General features: G+C 37.7%; 1 protein-coding gene across 3 annotated transcripts in view; it reads left to right on the forward strand.

The window, feature by feature from the left end:
- The first annotated feature begins 9,946 nt into the window (after positions 1-9,946).
- Positions 9,947-22,224, forward strand: part of RAF1 (Raf-1 proto-oncogene, serine/threonine kinase) — a 32,853-nt gene continuing 20,575 nt past the window's right edge. For 2 of the 3 annotated variants that reach the window (XM_010170694.1, XM_010170695.1), the window contains exons 1-6: positions 9,947-10,001; positions 16,415-16,630; positions 17,536-17,648; positions 18,709-18,811; positions 20,648-20,805; positions 21,784-21,882. In XM_010170694.1, coding sequence (XP_010168996.1) covers positions 16,424-16,630; positions 17,536-17,648; positions 18,709-18,811; positions 20,648-20,805; positions 21,784-21,882 — 680 coding nt within the window. In that variant the 5' untranslated portion in view covers positions 9,947-10,001; positions 16,415-16,423. Of the gene's footprint in view, positions 10,002-16,414; positions 16,631-17,535; positions 17,649-18,708; positions 18,812-20,647; positions 20,806-21,783; positions 21,883-22,224 lie in introns of those variants that run through there. The other variant, XM_029085625.1, reaches the window with a different exon arrangement.

Genomic DNA, 22,224 nt, shown 5'->3' on the forward strand with positions numbered 1-22,224 from the left:
CTTTCTTGATTTCCCCCCCTCCCCCCAACTGAGATTCAGTGTAAACCAAACACATTTGAAAACCGCAGTAAGGTTCTTAAGTTTCCCAGTTTCTTCTCAGCTGTGTAGACACGGTGCTACTCCAGAGCCAGGGCTCGAGGATTGCTCTGTTCCTGGACTCTCTTTATCTACAGTCTAAACGTGCACACAAATAACCTACCTGTGCTAAAAGCAGCGCCTCTCTTGTCCATCGTTCATCTCGCCTACATCAGGCTCAATAATTTGTGTATATTTTTTTTCCTTCTTAGCCTTTAAGTGACATCCATAAATACAGAGACCTTACCTGAGCCAGTGAGACCTCAAAACCAGTTGTAGTGGAATTGCTACAGCACAACGCGCATTCCAGGTGCAATTGTAGGTTGTTGTAGGTATGCAAAACAAGAAGGGTCTGTAATGGAGTAAAAAAACCCCTAAGATTCTTGAAAAACCAAAGCCAACTTAAAACATCTGAAAAGAGTTTTGTACAAAAGATTTCTAAAATGTCTTTTATTGTAATGCATCTGAAAAACTCAGCTCTAAATATAGCCTAAAGGATCACTGCGTTGGGTAGAACTAGGGTATAATTTGAATGGACATGCTTATCCTTTAGGACATGTCTACAGCGTTGGTGCAGAAGAAGAGATTGAATTGGTGAACATGAGAGTTGATTTCAGGCAGTTCAGCTAAATCTGTTCTGTGGACACCCATTCAGGGTGGAAGTGGCTTTAATTTAGTTTGTCTCAGTATTTTTCTGTAGCTAAACCCTAAGGCTACAATTAATCATAAAAAAGGTATGGATCTGTGTATATGTTTGTGAAATGGGTAACTGATTAATATGGTAAGCAATTTAATCTTAGATTATTAAATCAGATGGGAACTAGTTTATTTGCATTGCAGTAGTGGTGCTTTCAGAAATCTGGAATGTGTTTTTCATATGGTTTGTTGCCATACTTAATGTCTTCAGGACTGGATAACTTATTGTGCAATACTGCTGACTAACCTGCTTTGAAAGAAAATCTGGAAGTAGCAGAGAAAATAGCTATTTTTTTCCAAAGAAGATATAAAACTTTTTTTTTTTTTTTTTCAGTTTAATGCCTTTGGTGTGTACATAAAATTTTCCGGTTTTTATTCTTTAACAACAACAGTGTCTATTCAAATTACATATGAAGTTACTGCTGTCTCAGGGCCTGAACTTACTACAACTTATTAAAATAACTCATGTTTTAATAAACCACGAACATGACCCACGGAAATAATTGGTCAGCACTTCTTGGTATGCTAAATCAGCACTAGTTTCTTCTGGGACATAGACTCTCCTCCTCCCCCCCAGTTTGTTTATTTGGCTCCTTCACTGTTGGAAAACCGTGAGTTGAGGAAAAAAACAAGTTTTCCTTGTTTTCTGTCTTTGGAAACAGATTATATTGAGATGACGGGAGCTGTTGATTCTCAGATTTCGTAGGAGGTGGGAACCAAAAGCTGTTAGTTTGAATTACTATGTATAAATAAGTCTTAAAAATCAGTTAGTTTCAAATGCAGGAGTTGTGCTGATAAATTCACTTTTGTGTTACAGATACAGAATGTTTAAATTGTTTTGATATTCCTAATGAAGTGATGAGAGCAAATGAACTAACAGTCTGGTTCAGTACATATCTGTATTGGGGTCTCCGATCCTCTCTGCTGCAACACGCTGTCTTTCTCTTCCATGACACCTTCAGTCATTCCCTTTGCTATGCTTTTGTGATACCTCCAGCACCCCTTGCTTCTCTATCTTTGCTATTGCCTTACTTAAACACCCTCCAAATTTTTTCTCCTCCTCCCCTCCCTCTATTCTTCTGATGCTTGTCCACCTTGGCCTGCCAGCCAGGCAAGAAGGGGGGAATTGTCTTCGGTTTCGTCACGTTGTGATGTGCTGCTGCAGCTGCCATGCCAAAGGCTTGTGCTGTGGTGCCCCAGCTGATGAAGAGGCCAGGAGGGCAGAAGTTTTCTTTCATGCTTCAGCTTACTATTTCCATAGCCTGGGGGAATTTCGTATTCCTGATGCCTCTACCTAACCATTTAGTTGAAATAAACTAATATGTCCAAGACTTGCTGGAGGAGAGGCAGAGGGACAGCCGGGTGGCACGGTCACATAAGACAAGTTGTCTAGGAAATGAGGGTAATGATTTTGTGTTGCTGAATTTCCAAAACTTCTATGCAAATTCAGCTTGAAATAAGGGAATAATTGAAAAGGATGATTGTTTTGTAAGAAATAAGTTCCTAGACCATCTTCTAACTTAAAAATGCAGAAATCTAAAGACTGTGTAACTACGTGAAGAAAAATAGAAGTCAGTGTTCTATTTCTCGTAAAAATGTCCAATTGCATAAGTCAAAATTTTCTTTATTTGGGGAAGTAACAAAAACAGTCAAAGCAAGATTAAAACATTTGATTTAACTAAAATTTCAAGTGTGGTAATTTAAACACAGTTTCACCTGAGTTTAATTTCTAAACAAGCAGATGTGTTTCCATCTGCATTGTACCGATTTTGATTGACTTTGTGTTACTGCTTATGCAAAAGCATTCAGTATTTTCTGGTATGAAATATATCCATTGTGTATTGAATAAGGTTGTGGAAAGATTTTGTTAGCTCTAGAAATTAATTGAAAGAGGAGTTGCTATAACGTGGAAGTCAGACAAAAATGCAGAGTTTTATGACAAATTAACAAAGTGTTTTAGTAATTAGTGTGCATTAGCTCATAAGTTTTGAGACAGCGTGAAGCAGATACAACTTACTCTGTATGCCATTCTGTGTGGGTAATCCACTTACCTATTTTGTGATGTCCCTAGTTTTTCTGAAAAGAAATTCTGTTTTGGACAAAGTTCTGTGCATAATTCTCAGTGCTCTGTTGGCTCTTGCTGCGTACACTATTTTTTGTAAACAACAGTTTTGCTTTGAAAAGCAGCTGGCGCACGTTTATTCCTTTAGTGGCTTGAATATTGTGTTTGTAGTATAAATGTCATCTGTTTCACACAAAGTTGATTTTATTGCAGCAGCGTGCACTGACCTTTTACAGTTTAATAGAATATGGTCATCTTGTGTACTGAAATGCTGCAATGCATGGAGTAGATGAGGACAAACAAAGCGCTGTTCTTTGTGTCATTTGGAAACCAGTGAAGCATTTTCTTGGTAGACTTCAGAGCTAAGAATTATAACTGATAATTAATAAAATGTTGCATAAATGAGTAACCCTTTTTTTCAGGGTTTTAAGTGACATAGTCAACGTGATTGAATTATGTATTTTCCAGAGGTTTTTGCTTGCTTGTGGGGAATGACAGGCTTTTTAGAGCTAAGATTTTAACTCAGGAAAACTCTGGATTCATGTAGGATGGCACGGTGGCAAACGCAGGTGGTTGGATTTGTTTGCAGTTGCAGGTGTGTCTGTGTTCTGCCATTTCTCCTGTGCATGTTCCAAACGTATCCTGCTCGCCTGCATAAATGCAGCAAAGCAGTTAAATCAAAGCCGATGGGTTTTAACTTCAGGCAAAAGAGTTTTAGAATTGCCTTGCAAATAACCTGTGCATACGGTGAGTGTGTAAGTGACTCTGCCTTGTTTTCTTTGCCCTATCTGAGAATCTGCAAATGGGACCTGTATCTCCAGCTCTTCTGATAGAAGTCCCTTTTTATGTTGTTGTTGTTCTGGGTTTCATTGCTCCGTGGAATCATTTCACTTGCTGTGTTGTGGCTCTCTGCAGATGTTGGGTTGATTACGGTAGTGCTGCCTCTTTTCTCTTAATACTGCATTACATTGCTTCATTTCAGATTGCAGCTCACGTTGCATACTTGCTATTGGTTTGACCCTAAAATATTTCATTTCTGACAAACAGCTGACAAAAGGGTGTTAATTAATATTGCATTCCAATTGAAATACGTAGTATCAGTTAAGAGCAGTTGAGACATCTTGTATATTTTTAGTTCACAAGCTAGAGGGAGGTTGCTTCACTAACTTGCAGCTGGGTGTGGCGTGGGGTTAACCACATTAATTAAAGCTGGCTCAGAGGTTTAGGCTTTAAAAAATGGCTCAGAGCCCCCATTATTGTCTTCTCTTACATAAATTTTTCCACTATAGAACAAACTGGAGTTTTGGAAAGGAGTTTTTCAGGAGCACCTAGATGGAGAGACTAGCAAGAGGGAGATGCAAGGTAGTGTGCAAATAGAAGATAGATGTCTTCAATGCCTTTGTACCTTTGTAGGGCTAGCTTTTAGGTATATATTGAGAAACTTTAATATATGACTAATCTTCCTTTTTATTTTTCTCTAATGTAATTTATTTTGCTAGTAGTTTGCTTCCAGTGTATGTCCCTGTCAACTCCATCAGTAATTTGAGTTAGTTTTTGCATATTCCCCTTTTCTTGTTCTGTTCTCAACCATTTAACAGTGTTTGGTCAAAGTCTGGCCAGGCTTTCCATACTTTCCAGAGTGGTGTTTTTGGTCTGTTAGTGTACCACAAAAAGCACTGCTCTCTCTTTACTGTCTTACTACCTGTGGAAGAGATGAAGTGTCTCTCCCGTTCTGTGACTGCTGTTGGACACACAAGTGAATTGTCATCCTTTCTGCTTTATTCTGTGATTTTTCCTGTGTAGATGAAACTACGTGTGAGATTTTACATGAGTTTCTTGGTGAAGCTGAAGGAAGCAGAGTGAAACAGGTGAAGAAGATACATGTACTCCCTTTTGTTTGCATGGAATTGTTACAGAAATGTAGGAACAGTCCTTCAAAGTAAGGGAGCAAATGTGGGGAGGACCATTAGGCTGGAAGCTTCAATGGTGGCAATGTTGCTGGGAAGAAAAAATACTAGTTAATAACATTTTATCAATTTTTAAAAATTCGTTATTTATTGCTACCCCCAAAAATGCTAGTTATGTTTTTCCCAAATGATTATAATAGAAAATAAAACATTGTTATAAATTAATTGTAAAAGAAAAAGGTCGATTTTAATTCCACTTAATGTGGAGGTAAAAGAGCCTGTAATTACTTCTCTAGCTTCCAGCTGAAAAGGTGTATTTGATATATAGTAACAACTTGGGGGTATTTTTTTAAACTTTGTTTTAGAAATTTTGTTCTAAGTTTCACTGAAAGTTCATCCTATTTATGACATGGGCTATGACTCCAACTTCAGATTCTATAAAACTTTTTAGAATTCCAGACATTCAGAATTTACCTAGCAAGTGTTGATGCCAGGATTAATGTCAGGTGAATATTTTCCTTATTTTGATAATTTCTGATAGAATTTGAATCCCTTCAGTCTAATCTATTTCATAAGCCCATTAAAATACCTTTTTTAAAAAAATCGGTTCTTTTTTTGGGCACATCTTTGTTGTAATTTCATGAGGTTTTTTTTTTAAACCTGTATTGTAAAACTCATGCAGTAAGCATGGCAAATGTGTCTAAACTCTCTGCTTTTGAACTTGCATGAGACTTGTGTATATTTCTTCATATAGACCTCACAGTGCTGGGGCCACTGTGTGCAAATAAGAAACGTTTTTTATTATGGCAGCACTTTGAAGCTTAAGGAGAATTAAAGAAGTTGATGATCATGCAGTTTTTCTTAGACTAAGGGGAAAAAATGTAATAGTAACTGTGCAAGCTGAGTGGCGTCCTGCTTTTTTAACAGCTTTCTTTTCCCTCCCTATCTCCCCCTCCAATAACTTTTGCAAGCTGTGTCGAATCAATACCAATCTGTAGGCATGAGCAGGCAGAAACCTGTTTGTGGTGTTGAAGATGGGAGGATACTGGTTTCCCCTGTGCCTAATTAGAAAGCTAAACAATTTCAGTCATCTGTAAGTCAAGCTGCTGGCTAAGGAGCACAAATTTCCTCTAGCAAAACAACATTTCTATCTCAGTTTGATCACTGGTCTTCACAGTTTTAAATCTTTGTATTGTGATGGTTGTTATCTTTATGTGGAAACATGGAAGAGACTCCATCTGGAGCTGAGGTGCTTGGGAATGGTTGTTTCAGGGTGACTGGAGCTGAGAGGCTGCTTTTGCAGAAACGGGCCAAAATGGGTTCATTGGAGGGTGGCACATGCACAGCTGCAGGAGAATGTAGTAAGTTAAGTATCTTCCACAGTGTGTTGCAGCCAAAAGGAACAACAAAGTGTGCAAGCCTCTAATTTTATGCTGACATTTAAGAAAAAATAAACTGTATTCTGAATGACATCATTCATCTGTGTTAAATGCTTTAGAGGCAAGTATAAAGCTTACCCAGGCAATAATAACATGCTCAAACAAAGTGTTCATGTCAGAGTGATACAGTGGATTGATTGCAGCCGAAAGTGAGTTCCAGAGCTTACACTTAGATTTCTCAAACCTTTTAAATTGACTGTGTAACTTGTTCAGTGGCAATCAAGAGGTTATAAAAAGAGAGCCAGCTGATGTTGCAATCTAAGCACTGGTGGCCATATAGTGGAAAGACTCTCCTTTGGCATGTTCACTAGTGCTATTTTTACCTATTCCAGTAAGATCTGCCCTTGTGATGTTAAATTACAGGACAGTACCTGGAATTATTTTGTTTTACAGAAATGCTGTGGCCTCTGAAGAAAATTTTCAATAAAATTGTTGGGCAGATAGAGATTAAAATTGTCATACGTTTGAAAATATTTTTTCTTCTTTCACCACAAATAATCCTGCTGCTGTAACTGCAAGATATTCTTTCACTTTTGGTTGCATATTTTATGTCTGGCAGAGGGTTTTTTTAAAATTTTGATTTCCTTTGTATGCTGAGTGTTTTGTCTTTCTGAAGTTTCTCATGTGGAGACTTTAAATAGGCAATGTGATTTTTAAAGACAGGGAATTAATAGTTTAGCCCAAGAATAAATGTAGTAGGAGGTTTTTATCATAAATTTGAAAAAGCCTATCTGGTTTTGATTAAATTTTAAGTTGATGATTCCTTCGCACAATAGAAAATGAATTTAGGGTTTTTTTTTTTGGGGGGGAATAGATTTTCAGCACTGCTGGTGACAAAGTGCTGTATCTCCCAAACTGATTGTAGTGAAAACTGGAAGAAACAGCAAGAATGCCATGAAAGTATACCAGTGGGTTCAGCTGTAGAGTATCACTTGCAGGATATCACATCCACAGATGTGTGACTGTCTGAATCACAGTACTGAAGTGTCTGTTGGTTGTAGTTACCAATATTGTCCAGGTATATTTTCTAAAACCATCAGCATCTAGTTCAAAAGTGACTTGACAACACTGAAACACACACCTATCATTTTAAAACTCTATGTCAAACTCTTATTGTGGCTATTTGTGCAGTTAGGTGTATATTTGTATCATTTTTCAAGAGCAATGGTTTGCTTTTGACGCTGAAGTATGATCATTGATCAGCTTGGGAGAGTTCAGCATTCTCCTTCCAGAACACCTGTTTCCCTTGCTCCTTCTCTTGCTCTGTGGAGTATCTCAGGTGGAAATCCTGCAAGTAGGCAAACTTCCTCCAGTATAGAGTGGTTTTCTTTCCCTTGGCTTTGCCATTGTCTTAGGTGAACAATTCTGCTTCTCAGGTTTAATAGAATCTCACATCTGCAATAACAGCTGGTATTTTTGTCAACTCATTTGCTTCTTAAACGCTCCTTGTTGTCAGTTCTGTTAGCAAATGTTCTTACTGATTTTTGTTTTTCTTGTATCTCTTATCTGTAAAGAAAAATACATGATTTTTACTCCCTTACAGCTGTTACTTTGGTTGCAGGTAGAAATTTTGTACCTACTTCTTCCTTAAGCCATCACACTTGTTTTATGCTATACTTTCTCTTCTTGATTTATGTATGAGATTCCTTTTTATTCTGGCCGATTTGACAATAAAATATTTTAGGTTTTCAGTCTGTAAAACCTCTACCCCTCCCCATCAGTTTTGTCTCCTCTTTTTCATCTAATATTATCCGTCATAGTGACTGGATTAATTTTCTCAGAGTTTGTCCCAGACTCTTTTTGGCTCAGTTTCTAGCTCTTGTTTTCCTCAGGAGCTGGACTACAAATCTTTTGTCCTTTTAGCTAGGTGTGGGGGTCATAACTGTAGCCTTGTTTTTATCAGTTTGCTAATTGTCATCCTAGTTACTTTTAATTAAAGCAAAAAACCCCAACACTTCCCCCTTACGCCCCTGTGCTGATACTGGTTCTTGTGGGGATGTCTTTCTCTGGTTCTCTGCTTATTCTTACAGTGGTTTTGATCTTCCCTGTTTTTCTCTCCTAGCCCCCACATAGTTTTTGGTCACATCACTTTCCACACCTCATTCCTCAGTAATGTGATCTCTTAAAAATAAACAAACAAACACCACCACCTCTCCCTTGTTTCAAGTGTGGATTATTTCCTAAATACATCATCATTGCTAAACTGGTTGTCTTCTGTTGGAACTAAACATCTCAGCTTTTCCTCTGGTGTGCGAAAGGCAGCATTCCTTCCTCCCTTCTCCCAGTCTCTCTGCCTATCTTTTTCCATGATGGAAACCATATTCACAATATGGTTGAATTGTGAAATATGAATGAATGTTTGCTGTAGAGAGGTATGTAAGTTAGTTAGCAGGGTAAATGTACAGTTCAGATGGCAAGCAGCTTTTAGTTGTAAAATTTTGAAGTGGCTCAAGGTGGAGATCCCAAAGCATTCTTCTGGTTTCTTGTTAGTCTTTGGGAGTTTCCTGTCTTGGGTAAAATCATTGCTGATTCTTCCCCCCCCATCCCCAGGTTGCTCTATCCAGGAGAGAGAATACTTCTAACCAAAACTGGGCAGCAATATAAGATCTCTTCTTGAATTTTTTAATGTGTACTTTCTTGCATTTCATATACAGACCTGAGGAATCTGGGACTGTTCAGCCTGGAGAAGAGAAAGCTTTGCAGGGGATCCTATCACTCTGTATAAATACACTGATGGGAGGGAATGAAGAGACCATCAGGCTTCTCACTAGTGCCCAGTGACAGCACATGGGCCAGTGAGCACAAATTAAAACACAGGAATCTCCATATGAACACAAGAAAACACTTATTTGATTTTTTTTTTTTTACTGTGAGGGTGGTCAAACACTGGAACAGGTTGCAGAGAGAGGCTGTGGAGTCTGTATTTGTGGAGATGCTCAAAACCCAACCAAAGTGGTCCTGGGCAGCCTGCTGTTGCTGGCCCTGCTTGAGTAGGGGTTTGAGCTAAGTGATGGATCTCAAGAGGTCCCTTCCAGCCTCGATGACCCTGAGACTGTGTTGCATCTTTATTGTCTTTAATCATCTCTGCATGGGATTGTTTTAGGAATTGTTAGTTAGGATGGGAACTTTGGGTAAGAAAGTATTTTACCACTTACTATCTAGTCAATATTTTTGTATATTTGACTTTATATCTATTCTGTATGTTCTTTCTTTAACTAATCTAAGCTTCCAGTCTTTTACTCAAGACTTCTTTGACTTCCCTAGAAATCCTGACTCTAAGAGCTAATGCTCACACACAGGATACAGGTAGCCTTCAGAGGCTTAGCATCGTGCTACTTTTTCTTGTTTGGGATCCAAGATTTGTCATAACATTTGTGTGTCAGCAAGTTGTTTCTATATGTAAGTAAGGAACTGATGTCTGAGAAGAAAGTATTCAACTCATGCTTAATTTTGACTTTAGTGAGATTTTAGCTGTAAGATTTTTGTGATGTTGTTGAATAAGAATGAGATTAAGTTGAGCTGGGATGGTGTTTGGTTGTCATGCTGTCTGGCCTTACGCGGTGTGTCTCCTTACACTGAAACGCTGCACAAAGTAATGAAAGGCTGGAAGGCTTTGGAAACTCTTACCAGTAGAAGAATGATAAATTAACTCTACTATTGATATAATTAACAAAAGAATGTTTTATTAATTTGCAGTGTTGTGCATGTGTAGAGGTTTGTCTGTTAAAATAGTAAATATCTTCTGTGTTTGTGTTGCCTTCCACAGATGATGTGCTTCATCCTTTTGTCATAGGACTTCATTCGCTTAAAGGAAAACGAGAGGTACAAGTAACTTTCTCTGATTTTCTTTCCCTTCCTCCTTTCCCTGCCCCATTCTTCCTTCCACGGTCCCTGGGCCCTTCCTGGGGGAAGGGAGACTTACCCCAGCCGAGCTCTGTGCTTGTATTCCTTCCCTGCTGCTAAAACATGCCTATGGTTTTGGAGAAATTCCACAAAATTGGTCTGATGCGTGCAGTTGGTTCAGTGCTTGCTTTATCAGAAGTGTATGTTTAACTTAAGCTCCTACTTTAGTCAGTCTGCATGGATATTTACTTTGCAAGGGGAAAGACCTTCCTCAGTTTAGAACTTTAGATCTTGATATTTGCCTGTCTTCTCCAAATAGCATTTGCCTTTCCACACAACTGCGGATCTGTTGTGAATAATCCAGACCTAATGTAAATCATGTCTGTGACATTATCTTACAACTAGTGGTTGGTTTTTGGTTTGTTTTTTTCTTTTCTAAGATTGTACTTCTGAAACAAAAAGTCTTTTATGGCACTTTGTTAAATAAATAAAAACCCACCCAAACCAGAACTGTAATTTCATAAATGTATTTAGTAAGATAATGTGAGATAGAGTTAAAATGGAGCGTAATTTATTTTTGGAGGCACTCAAGACAGTAAGTGTTTGGCATAGTCTAGGTAATTTTGCTTGCATATAGTCTGTAACTTCTAATTACATTCAGGTTTTATTTACCATTTTATGCAGGCTTTTCTACAAGTACCAGTGCATAGGAAACAATAAAATCTAGTCAGTAGAGCTGTCCAGGTAGTTTGTAACTAAAATACTCATGTTGTATCATGTTAGATTTAGTTCATATTGCAGAAACATATGTTCAGCTATTCCCAGGTGCGCTTTATTATAAAATATAAGGGAGAATCATTTGTTTTATCTTCTCAGAGAAAAACATCTCAAGGCCCCTTCCAAACCTTTCTGGGTGGTATTGCCCCTATTCCCTGCTGCCCCCACCGCCCTGATCTGTACATTATTTCCACACCCAGGCTCTTAGAATTGCAGAATTGACCTCCCGATGGCACTGCTGGTTCTGGCACAGAGCCTACGTTTAAATAAACTAAATTGATTAGTTTAGAGCTACCCTGAGTGAATGCAGAGAACATCTAACTCTTGAATTAGCTGGATCACTGTGTCCTGTCCTGTCTAACTGTACAGATAATCTGTCACTGGGTGGTATTTTGCAATGATGTTTTAGCAGTAGCTGTGGTATGTCTGAACTGTACGGTTAGCCTGCGTAACTACCAGCTCCCAGCAGTGAGTTACTTCAATAACCTCCTTTTCAGCCCAGCTGAGGTTGGTTTAAGGACTGATATGTCCTCAGTGTTAATTACATTTACTACGTGCAAATGAGGGGGGACAGAGTCAGTAATTCTTTGTGTTGAGATTCTCAGTCACTTTTGTTTAATCCTTGCAAACTTGTGTGGGAAGGGCATTTAGTGGATTGCTGACATTTGAGTAGCTTTTTTATCATTGCTGTAAAGTGGATGAGTTCCAGGCAACTGTAAACACAGTTTGGGGCTTTCATCCATACTTGAAACAATTCAAGCATGAGCAAGTTCAGAATGCAAATAGGCATGTGTCTGAGAATGGATGTACAGTTGATAGAAAGACTTTGGAGGAAAAATGCTTGTTCCAAATGTCTTGCCTGCGTCACATCAATGCACATGTAAACTCAGAGCCCCGCTTCTGCAGTGCCTTAAAGATCTGTCTTTGGAAAGATCAACTATTCCCAGGTGCACTTTATTATAAAATACAAGGGAGGATAATTTGTTTTATCTTTCTTTGGAATAGTCCTTAAAAGATCTTTAAAAATCTTTTAAAAATCTTTCTTTGGAGGATTCTGCTGTGAAGAATTTGACATTATGGTGAAGTAACAAGAAGTCTGAGCATGACAAGAGTGTCATCTAATGTGATTCTACTACAATCAGATACAAGAAAGCAGTGTTCAGTACACTTTTTATTTCTAGGAATGCATTTGAAGTTACCAAATAATAAAAAAATAAGGATATCTTAGATATCACTTTGGCTTTAATAGTCAAGGAAAAAATTAAAGTAACTTAAATTATCTTTTGGATATGAATGAATGATAGGAGTCTGTGATCTGAGTGGATATGAGTGAATGATCTCTAGGAATATGTTAGTCAGGTGTGCACAGTGCTTTTGGTTTTAATGCTTGTTCAAATTACTATCAAAATCAGTAATCTATGCAAAAAGTACTAATTAGAAGTGCAGTCCTGGTCCCAGTGTGCAGTAAACCTGTGGGAGGTGGAGAAATAGTATGAGATTATTTTTTTTTTTCTCAAATTGAATGTTTAATACGAAACAAGTCAGTATCTGTTTCCTAGCAGTACTGGATCTGCAAGAGGACTGATATGCTCATACTTTAATATCTTACAATATTCTTTGAATGCTGCTGTTGGAGTTTTTCAGTTTTAGACAGGCTGCTTGAAATAATTTTCATGAAAGGGAAGAGTTGCAGGAAGAAAAATTTTAGGAAGATGCATGAAAACATTCAACTGGCAATGGATTATTTGAGCATGGCATAAACATGAATCTAATATCTGATAACGATTATGTTTCAGAAACATGCTTGTAACTGATTTAAAGGAAGAAAAACTAGTTTTTCTGGAATAGACAAAGTAAGAACTATGTATTTACAAAGCTATCATTGTAAAAATCTTTCCTCCTTTATTTTAAATTAGACTTATCTTGAGATCATATCAGACATCTTTTCACTGGAGTGAATTGGTGTGGATCTTGAGAGTTGGAGAAAATTAGTTTCAATAAAAATGGCTTTCATCAAATATTGATTGGAGCAAAACACTCAAAATGAATAAACAAATCAATGCTGGGGCACAGGTTACAGAACTCTGGAAGGTAAGCTGTGCTGGGTGCTGTGCACGTGTCCTATCTGTTAGGGTGGCCAGAAATGCCAGTAGCCTGTGTCCTGTGAAACTGTGTCTGTTGTCTTCTGCTGTGGTACTTGCTCTGTGTTCAGTGTACCAACTAGAAATTGTGTGTGTATGTGCAAGATCATCTTGTGTGATTACTTGTGTGGTTTTTTTTCAAAGCTGGTCCAGTAGTTGCCATGCTAATTCTCTTACTTCCTATCTATGTATGCCATGGGCGTATGAGTTCAAGGTCGATGTTTTTGTGTATATTCATCTAATTTTTTTAAGCTATCTTTCTTTACACTAGAGGGCAGAAGAAAGGTGTAAATCATTCATAAATTACTTCTTAAGAAGCAACTTTTTTGACTGTCTCTATTCTTCCATGATGATAGTGTGAAATAAGAACACTGACTAGGTTTGAGAAGTGAGCGTGTGCAGTGGCTGGAGGTCCTTTCATTTTTTAGAAGAAGAACTCAATGTCCGTGAGCAAACCTGAGCTGCCAGGGTTCAGCTGCAGCCAAAAACCTGGCAAAAAGGCACTGGTGAAGCATGGTGGCAAAAGAGAGCAGGGGCTTTCTGGAAGAGAGGATTGTGCCCAATTTACACAGTCCTGAGATTATCCAGCATTTACCTAAGGCCAGGATCTGAGCAAAGCAAGGGCTGCAAATGCATAATCAGGGTTACAGCTGACACTTGTATTGTGCAGAAGGCTGAGAGCAGTTGCTGTCTTCGTGTTTTTCTGACTGTACAACCGCCTCAGAAGGTTTCTGTGATGTTCTCTAGTAGGCTGTTCTGCAGTGTGCAGGAGGCCTGTCGTATTTGGATGAGATAACAACGTTGGAGGAGGAGGGACCTTTTTTGGTATGAAACAGCTTTTGTCAAGATGCAAGTCTGAATTTTTTGTGATTTCCTGTTTTCTCAGATTTTTCAGGAAATGTTGGCAGCATGTCAAAATATTAACTATGAAGGCTGTAATGCTAGGGTGTTGTCAGCTTACATCAGCAGTGACCACAAGGAGGTTTTGATGGTTGCCCCTCTATTTCTTATCTCAGCTTACTCAGGAGAGAAATCCAGTCAAGCTCCTCTTCTTGTTTTGTCTCATGTATTACCTAGAAGGGTGAAATAGAGTTTCCCATAGTGGGTAAGTTAAGAGGAGGAAAGAGACCAAGCTGTCTGGGTTTCATCTTACCCCTCTTATCTAACAGTTTCTCTCTACTCTCTTTTTATTGTTACCATCTAACTAGTTGCTTTTGGCTGTCCACATGCATAATACAGTTGTTACAACTGTACCTCAGTTTTTTCACCTTTCTCATGCCTGACAGTAGAGCAATGCATATGAACTGGGTAGATGAGGTGTTCAGGGACATGGTTTAGAGGTGGAATTGGTAGTGTTTAGTTTATGGTTGGACTCGGTGATCTTAAAGGTCTTTTCCAACCACTCCGATTCTGTGATTCTGTAATTGGAAGGTTTTTTTACTTGTAGTTGCTTGTGCATGCTGAACTTGGTTGTATTCCTCAATTTTATCTCCCTTCCTCTTTCTTTTTTTCAGAATCTCTCTGTGCCTTCCCATTCCTTCTTCCCTTTTTACATCAAATGTAAGGCTGTTATTTATGTGCCATAGGTCTATTAAAAAAAAAATTCCAAATATCTAAATCCCATTAGATTTCAATGAGGTATTGAGTTTTAAATCTTACTGGTGTTTAAATATTTTGAACCTTAACTGAACCTGCACAACTGATAGCATTGATCCAGGAATGACAGTGATGGGCAGGAGGGAAGGACAGGGTATGTATGTTGTCCTTGTATAGGTTGTGAGTGAAAGAAATGTTCTTGAACTGCCTGAAAGGTCCTTTTGTGGCCAATAATGTAAGAGTTCTGCTGCTGCAGAGTTTGCATGCCATGGTAGGTGCTTCATATAAACCAAACCTTTAAGTTTGTTGTGATGTGTTTCCTTTCTAGCTACTAGTCAGATCTGGGTTTAGGTCTGTAGCAATTTTAAGTACTTACAAATCTAGCTAAGGCTTTCCAGAGTTGTGCTGTGAGTGAAAACACTTTGAAATTCAAAGTTTATCCTCTGGACATCTCAAAATAGACCCTTAACACTAGTGGAGATCTTTTTTTCCCCTGAATTCCATTACTTCAGCTCTTCAACTGTAACAACCACTGTCTTTTTTTCTCTGACAAAAGTATGTGAATGTTTGGGATAAGAGAAAAAAATCCTTTTAAAATTTTTCTTTCAGTGTAAGTTTCCTGGACCATAAGGAGACAGAAGTAGGATTGCTTGAAAGACCTTTATTTTGGCATTTCCTGACTGTTTTGCTTTTTGACTTTGCAGCCTTAACAAGCCTACCTTTACCTTTTGTAGAGGCAACCAGGAATATAGGTAGTGTGCACAAACACTGAAGACTAATTTGGGAACAGTCTACTAACATGGCAAAAGATGTGCACTTGCACCGTGTAGTTCTGAAAATCAGTTTCTCAGATGTTTATAGAAGGCTGCAGTTTTATGGAGGAAATAAACTACTGTGCTTATTTTCACTGTTCATTTTCCTTTTGTTTTTTCTTTTTGCAAGCTTGGTAATGAATGTGGCTACTTGGAAATTAGCAAGGAGTACATTTCATATTCAAAACTGTGTCAGACTTTTTTTTAGTTTGGAATAAGATGCATTTGAAGTATAATATGGAGTTTAAGTTACATTAAAGTTGTGATATTGGGGAAAAAGAAATACACTGGTACCTTTATCTTTGTCCCTGAGTGTGCAGCAGTAGTACTGTGTGCTGATTTGGAAGTATGCAGGGGTTTACTCGTGTCCCTGGGAGAAGTTTATGCTGAAATGTGACTGAGCATAGTGTATGGGAGGATTTAGAAATTTTATTTTTTTTGCTGCTTCATACTGTGTAAATTGTGATACTATTAAAATGCTATACAATTAAATGTATGCTAACAATATTAAACTTGCTACCCTTGTTATATAAAAAAACAAACAAACTAACAACCAAAGCCCTCCAAAAAAACCCAAACTAAAGCCCCAAAATCACTGATAAAAAATATAGTTTCTTTAAATGAATGCTTTTAATTATAATTCCTGTGGGGCCTCTTACCAGGACAGTCTGTGCTAACGCTTGCATGCCTTATCTGGCTTGCAGGACTGTTCTTTTGGCCTGCAGCTAGTATGTAGTCACCTTTCTGAAGGCCCTTCAGGCATTGATTATTTAAATTAATATGATGGTAAACTGTTCCTGTGACACCAGAGACGCAGTGAGTGGAATTACACAATTATTACTGGTGATCTGTTACACACAGAAAGCCAAAAACTTTCAAGACTCAGGCTAATTTTGCAGGTGTGGGTGAACTGTACCCTGTATGTGTAGGTTGATCGTGTCCCAAGGGGGAAGGCAGTGCAGTTTTCAAGAGACTGTGAGGTTCTGTTGTCTCAGGAAGAGAAAGTACCACTTTATAGTGAAGGATTGTATAATTTTCCTTGACTCTCTCAATTTTTGTTTCTTAGATCGCATCAATGGAGCACATCCAGGGAGCTTGGAAGACTATCAGTAACGGTTTTGGACTCAAGGATTCTGTCTTTGATGGCCCAAACTGTATTTCACCTACTATCGTCCAGCAGTTTGGTTATCAACGCCGAGCATCTGACGATGGCAAAATATCAGATACTTCCAAAACCAGTAACACTATTCGTGTTTTCTTGCCCAACAAGCAGCGCACGGTGGTGAGTTCATTACCTTTGTGTAAGAAGTGGACTGTTCCCGTTGCTAACGTTATGATGTGTATCTGGCAAGAGAAATGCCAAGCTTCACAAAAGGTCTGATTAAGTTGTTGTCATCAGTTTGTTAATCCTAGAGGACATTATTTTGAAAGCAGTGCATCTGTATTTTGAGAACCTGTATTTTTCTACCTCACTGCTGTATTTTTCCAATATACATGAGCAAGACACTTTCCTTGCATATTTAACATTAAAAGGCAGTAGTTGGCTGACCTAAACAATGATGCCTGTATGAAGTAAAACATGTCGTTTCTGTCACCATTTGCTTCACTTGGATGCCCACAGTGAAGTATGGTCCTTAAAGCTGAAATGAAATTTCTTGAGAGAACACTTCTATTGGATGTCTTGGCATTGAGTGTACTAATAATGGTCTTACACATAGTTCCCTGAAATCTAAATCTAAAATCTAAATTAAGCTTTTTTCTACACTTCAGGTAACTCCATTTGCCTGCATTTCTATTCCTTTTATAGGCTACCTACTTGTATGAGTGCTGTATAAAATCCTGTTTCACAGAAACCTAGTAGTTGTAAGAAATTGAGAAGTTATAAAATGGCTTCAGAACTTCCTTTGCACAAGCCCACAGTAGTTATGTATATGGCAGAAAACGTGCCTGCCTGGCAGGTTGGCTTAATGTGTGGTGAGTTAAATCGGAAGGCACAGCAGTCTGTTGTTACATCTTCCAAGTAATTTTTATTTACCTATTTATTAACTTCCAAAGTGAACAGCTGTGCAGTTTTACTGGAACTTGTAAAGAAAAGGAGAAAAAAAAAAAAAAAGGGGTTTTCCCCCCAAAAAAAGCTTAAACAAATTCTGCAATCACTGACTAGATTTTGTTTTGCTTTGCTCACAGGTAAATGTGCGAAATGGGATGACCTTACATGACTGTCTGATGAAGGCACTGAAAGTAAGAGGTCTGCAGCCAGAATGCTGTGCGGTTTTTCGACTTCTAACTGAACCAAAAGGGTAAGGGTCTGGAATTATATGTGAAACTTCCAACTAGAGAAGGTAGAAAGCTTGGCTTTAGAGCAGCAGCAATAAGGCTTCTTCTCTCAGTAGTTTCTTTTAAAAGTATAATATAATTGTGAACACTTCCATTTGCTTTCTTTACTTTCTCTAGGGCAACTCCTTCAGCTTCCTGGATATTAAAAATTTCATTTTTATTTTAAAGCTAAATATTAAAAATGCCCAAAATTGAAGGGTGCACTCAAGTGCTTGTAGCATCTTCCAGAGGCTTTTGTCATACTCTAGATGAAATAATGTGTCATCCCTTCAGATTTGAGGTGCATTTCCCCTTGCATTTGTAGTTGGTAAACTTCAGTTCTAGTAATTCTTTGCCAACTTAAATGAACGTCTCATCTCCTCTGTGTGCTTGGTTTTAAGGCTCTACATTCCTCTACAACTTTTCAATGTTTGGATTTAAATCTCACTTCAGATATTCCTTATTTTTTGTAGGACCGGGGATGCTGCTATTAAATACCAAATGATTCTTTTACAAGCTGAGGGAGTGAAGGTATCTCATGGAGTTAATACATTTAACTTCACACCTCGTAAGGCTTGGGCTTGGGCTTAATGCTCTTTTAAGCCTTTTAAGTCATTTGTGGGTTTACATCTCTGTGTAACTGAGTCCATTCTGGGGTCACCAGTAACTTCAGTGCTGAAGCACATAATACAGCTTTCATGTCACTAAGTCTGCCATTCATAATTTCTTATGTTTTGTTTATAAGGGTCTTTCTGTGACTTCCATTACAGCTTCTAGGTGTCTTATTTCAAATAATCTTTATGTCTAAATGACTTACACGTTAAAAAATAAACAGAAGAAGAAGTGAATCACTATGTTTTCAAAGTTGCTTCTAATTTTTTAAGTGAAAGACACTGAAATATAGCTCACTATAAGAAGTTAGCCATGCTTTTTTGTATTTATTTTCAGTTTACTCAAGAAAACTCACAGAGCATAGATCATTGATTAGGCCATAATTCTTATCTCCTATGTAATTTTGTCATCTCCATTTTCTCTTTCTTTCAGAAAAAAAGTGCGTTTGGATTGGAATACAGATGCTGCCTCCTTGATTGGAGAGGAACTGCAAGTGGACTTTCTTGATCATGTTCCACTCACTACACACAATTTTGTAAGCTTTTCTTCTTCTGTATTTTGATGTAAATTGTATCAGTTGAACCACATACTCAGTCAAAGAATGTTTTAGGCATTAGGTACCTTTTGGCTTTTTCAAAAACCTTTTGGCTTTCACAAAACATGGAGGGATTTCAGAAGTGATTATCTGAATCACAGAATCACAGAATGTTGGGGATTGGAAGGGACCTCGAAAGATCATCCAGTCCAATCCCCCTGCCAGAGCAGGAACCTAAATGAGATCACACAGGAAGGCGTCCAGGTGGGTTTTGAATGTCTCCAGAGAAGGAGACTCCACACCCTCCCTGGGCAGCCTGTCCCAGGGCTCTGTCACCCTCACTGTAAAGTAGTTTCTTCTCAAGTTTAAGCAGAACCTCCTGTGTTCCAGCTCACACCCATTGCCCCTTGTCCTACCATTGAGCATCACTGAGAAGAGCCTGGCTCCATCCTCTGGTTCTTTCACTCCTACTCCCCTACAAATTAGATTTACTAAATACCAGTTTGCAATGAAATATGCCAGAATTCTGTTTGCATTTAGTGATTCCTAGGTGTCAAGAGACTTTAAAAACTTACATTATGCATATTCTTCTAAGGTCTGTTGATTGCCATTTTTATTTTATATAAATATGTATTTCTGTAACTGTTGGATTAAGATATCATATTTTTAAAGTCCAGAACTGGGAGGTGATTTGGATTTTCAGTCTCTGGCTCACCAGTTGAAAAAGGCTGGATAAGTTTGGCAGCTTTATGGGACTGTTGGTAATTGTACTGTATGTGTAGGGGTGCCGTTAATTCTGCAAGGTCATGACGTTTTGTGAGCTAATACTGCCTTGTAATTTGACAGAGTGGTCTTTGGGGGGATGAAAGACTTTAGATTTGTAATTTCTTCTCAAAGATAGATTATTTGCTCAGGATAGAGCAAATAAATAGAAATAAATAGAACTTTTTTTTTTTTAACTGAAAGATAATGCCTAACTCTTAACAGTTTTACCTTGCATTATTTTGTTCTCCCTGGGAAGTATTTCTGTATTGTAGCATTCTTGTTATTTTGTCCCAGAAATATATAGTGCCAAGTGGCAAACTAAAGGGTTGTCATTGACACCTGTTAGAAGGGTTAGGATTGATTTACAAAAACACTTTACATTTTTAGAAAAGTACAAATAAAATCATCTGCACAGTTGGTCACCAGAAAACTCATATTTTTCTCCAGATCTGGAAGAAGCTCGAACTTCTTCAAGCCTTTTCCACAGTATGCTCTGGAGGAAGAAATCTTTTGGTTGATTTTAATCTTTTTTTTGTGTTTTAGAAGCTTTTAAAAAATGTTAGATGCCATTTAAAAAAAGTAGAATTTCCTTAAACTATTTTATTTACTAAGGAATTTATTTCTTATACAAGGGGTATTGGTTAGTCCTAAAAACACAACAAGCATTTTGACTAATAAAAAAAAAAAAAAGGGGGTTTTTACAATCTGGTCCTCCTTCACCTCCTTGGTGATACTAAAAGCAAACAAAAAACCCCATCCTTGGCCCACCCAACTCTGTCACCTTACTGAGCACGAAACAGTGCTTTTGAATTTGACAGAACACTTTTCCTTTTTTTTTTTTTTTTTTTTTTTTTTTTTTAAATAATCAGGTAAACAAAGCCCTAAATGTTTGTAAGCTTTCCAGGTTTCCAACCAAACTGGAAATCAGGCAGGAATACTCAACTGTGATTTGAAGTTCAGTAGCACTGATACCATTTTAACACTGATACCATCTTCAAGCTCTGAAGATGTTAATCTAAGCTAATGACGAGAATCTAGTAGCTTTGATGAATCATTTAATGTGTTTTCTAGGCTCGGAAGACATTTCTAAAGCTTGCTTTCTGTGACATCTGCCAGAAGTTCCTGCTAAATGGGTTTCGGTGTCAGACGTGTGGTTATAAATTCCACGAACACTGCAGCACTAAAGTTCCAACCATGTGTGTCGACTGGAGCAATATCAGGCAACTCTTGTAAGGACCGTTCCTTTTTAATAGCAACATTAATTTGCTGTAACAGACAAGCATTGGTTTTGGGGTTTTTTTTTTTAATCTCTTATCACAGAAAGAAATTTGGATTATTGGGAAGTGTAGTCACTTGCATCAATATACAGAATGTATGTACTGATTTCATAAAACAGCCAGCAATGATAGTCTATCCCCGGGTGAAGGCGGCCGTTTACATTAAATGCATTTTGTTCTTGCTGTAAATTTTAATGTTCTGGAACAAGCAGAGATCTTGAATGAGCAGGCAGTTGCTGTAATGCCCTCTGTTTCAACAGAGTAATAGCAATTCCTCTCACATAACACTTTTGTTAGAAGAAGGAAAGGTCATGATTGAGTTTTTTAGCTGTTGGAAGCATGAGTGTTCAGAGCTACCACAACTTTTGACACCCTATTTGAAAACGCATGGAATAGTGAGAAAACTGAAGATGGATAATACTTTCCTAGTATTGATTAGAAAAAGTTGAAAATCATTATGTTAGAAGTCCTTTTATGCAAAAGTGTTAAAACCTATAATTGATTTTGTGTCTTAGTGATTGCATTTTTTTTTTTACAACTCAACTTAGTCATATAGTTATGTTTTTTTCTTCTACTGACTAGTCTTTATAGTTTTTAGAGTGTAGGATGACTTGTGCCACTTGGTGCTACCTGGCTTTTAATAGAACTTAAAAAATTTGGTGTCAAATACCCTTTCAGGAAAATCTGAAATTTATAAAAAGATTTGTATCTTAAGTTTAGAAAGAACACGTGGAAATTTTCTTTGGGAGTCTGAAGATGTAGTTTTTAGTCGTACACACACAGAGGAGAAATACTATGTAAAGATAGGAATGTGTTCATGAAGTTAATGATGCTGGAAAGAAACAGCCCTTTGAATTTTCAGCTTTCAAGAGCATTGTACAGGAGGTAGTGTAGCAGTTGAAATTGTAATTGTTTTTGTTGATATTTCAGATTGTTCCCAAATTCAAATATCAGTGACAGTGGTGTCCCTGCACTACCTCCCTTGACAATGAGACGGATGCGGGAGTCTGTCTCCCGGATACCTGTTAGGTAAGCTAGTATTTCCTGTCATTTCTGTTTTGGGAAATACAGTTGTTTAAAAACAAAAAAACCAAAACACCCCCAACTCCTCAAAAATAGAACAATCCTATAGAGGGCTGGGATAAATGTGCAAGAAGGCAACACCACTTCATTATAGATAATATGTAGTATCCTTTCTTGTTCTTGATTCAAGCAAAACATTGATTTGGGTTTTTATATTTTTTATTTTTAGTCTCAAGATTTTAAGGGAGGGTATTGAAGGTTTTCTGGAGACTTTTGTTTTCCTGCCTAAGAAAATTAAAGGCTCCCTTTGGTATTTTTGTGAAATTATTTTGTTTAACTGATCAGGTA

The sequence above is a fragment of the Antrostomus carolinensis genome, unplaced genomic scaffold (genome assembly GCF_000700745.2).
Source record: "Antrostomus carolinensis isolate BGI_N321 unplaced genomic scaffold, ASM70074v2 scaffold6026, whole genome shotgun sequence".
Taxonomy (NCBI): domain Eukaryota; kingdom Metazoa; phylum Chordata; class Aves; order Caprimulgiformes; family Caprimulgidae; genus Antrostomus; species Antrostomus carolinensis.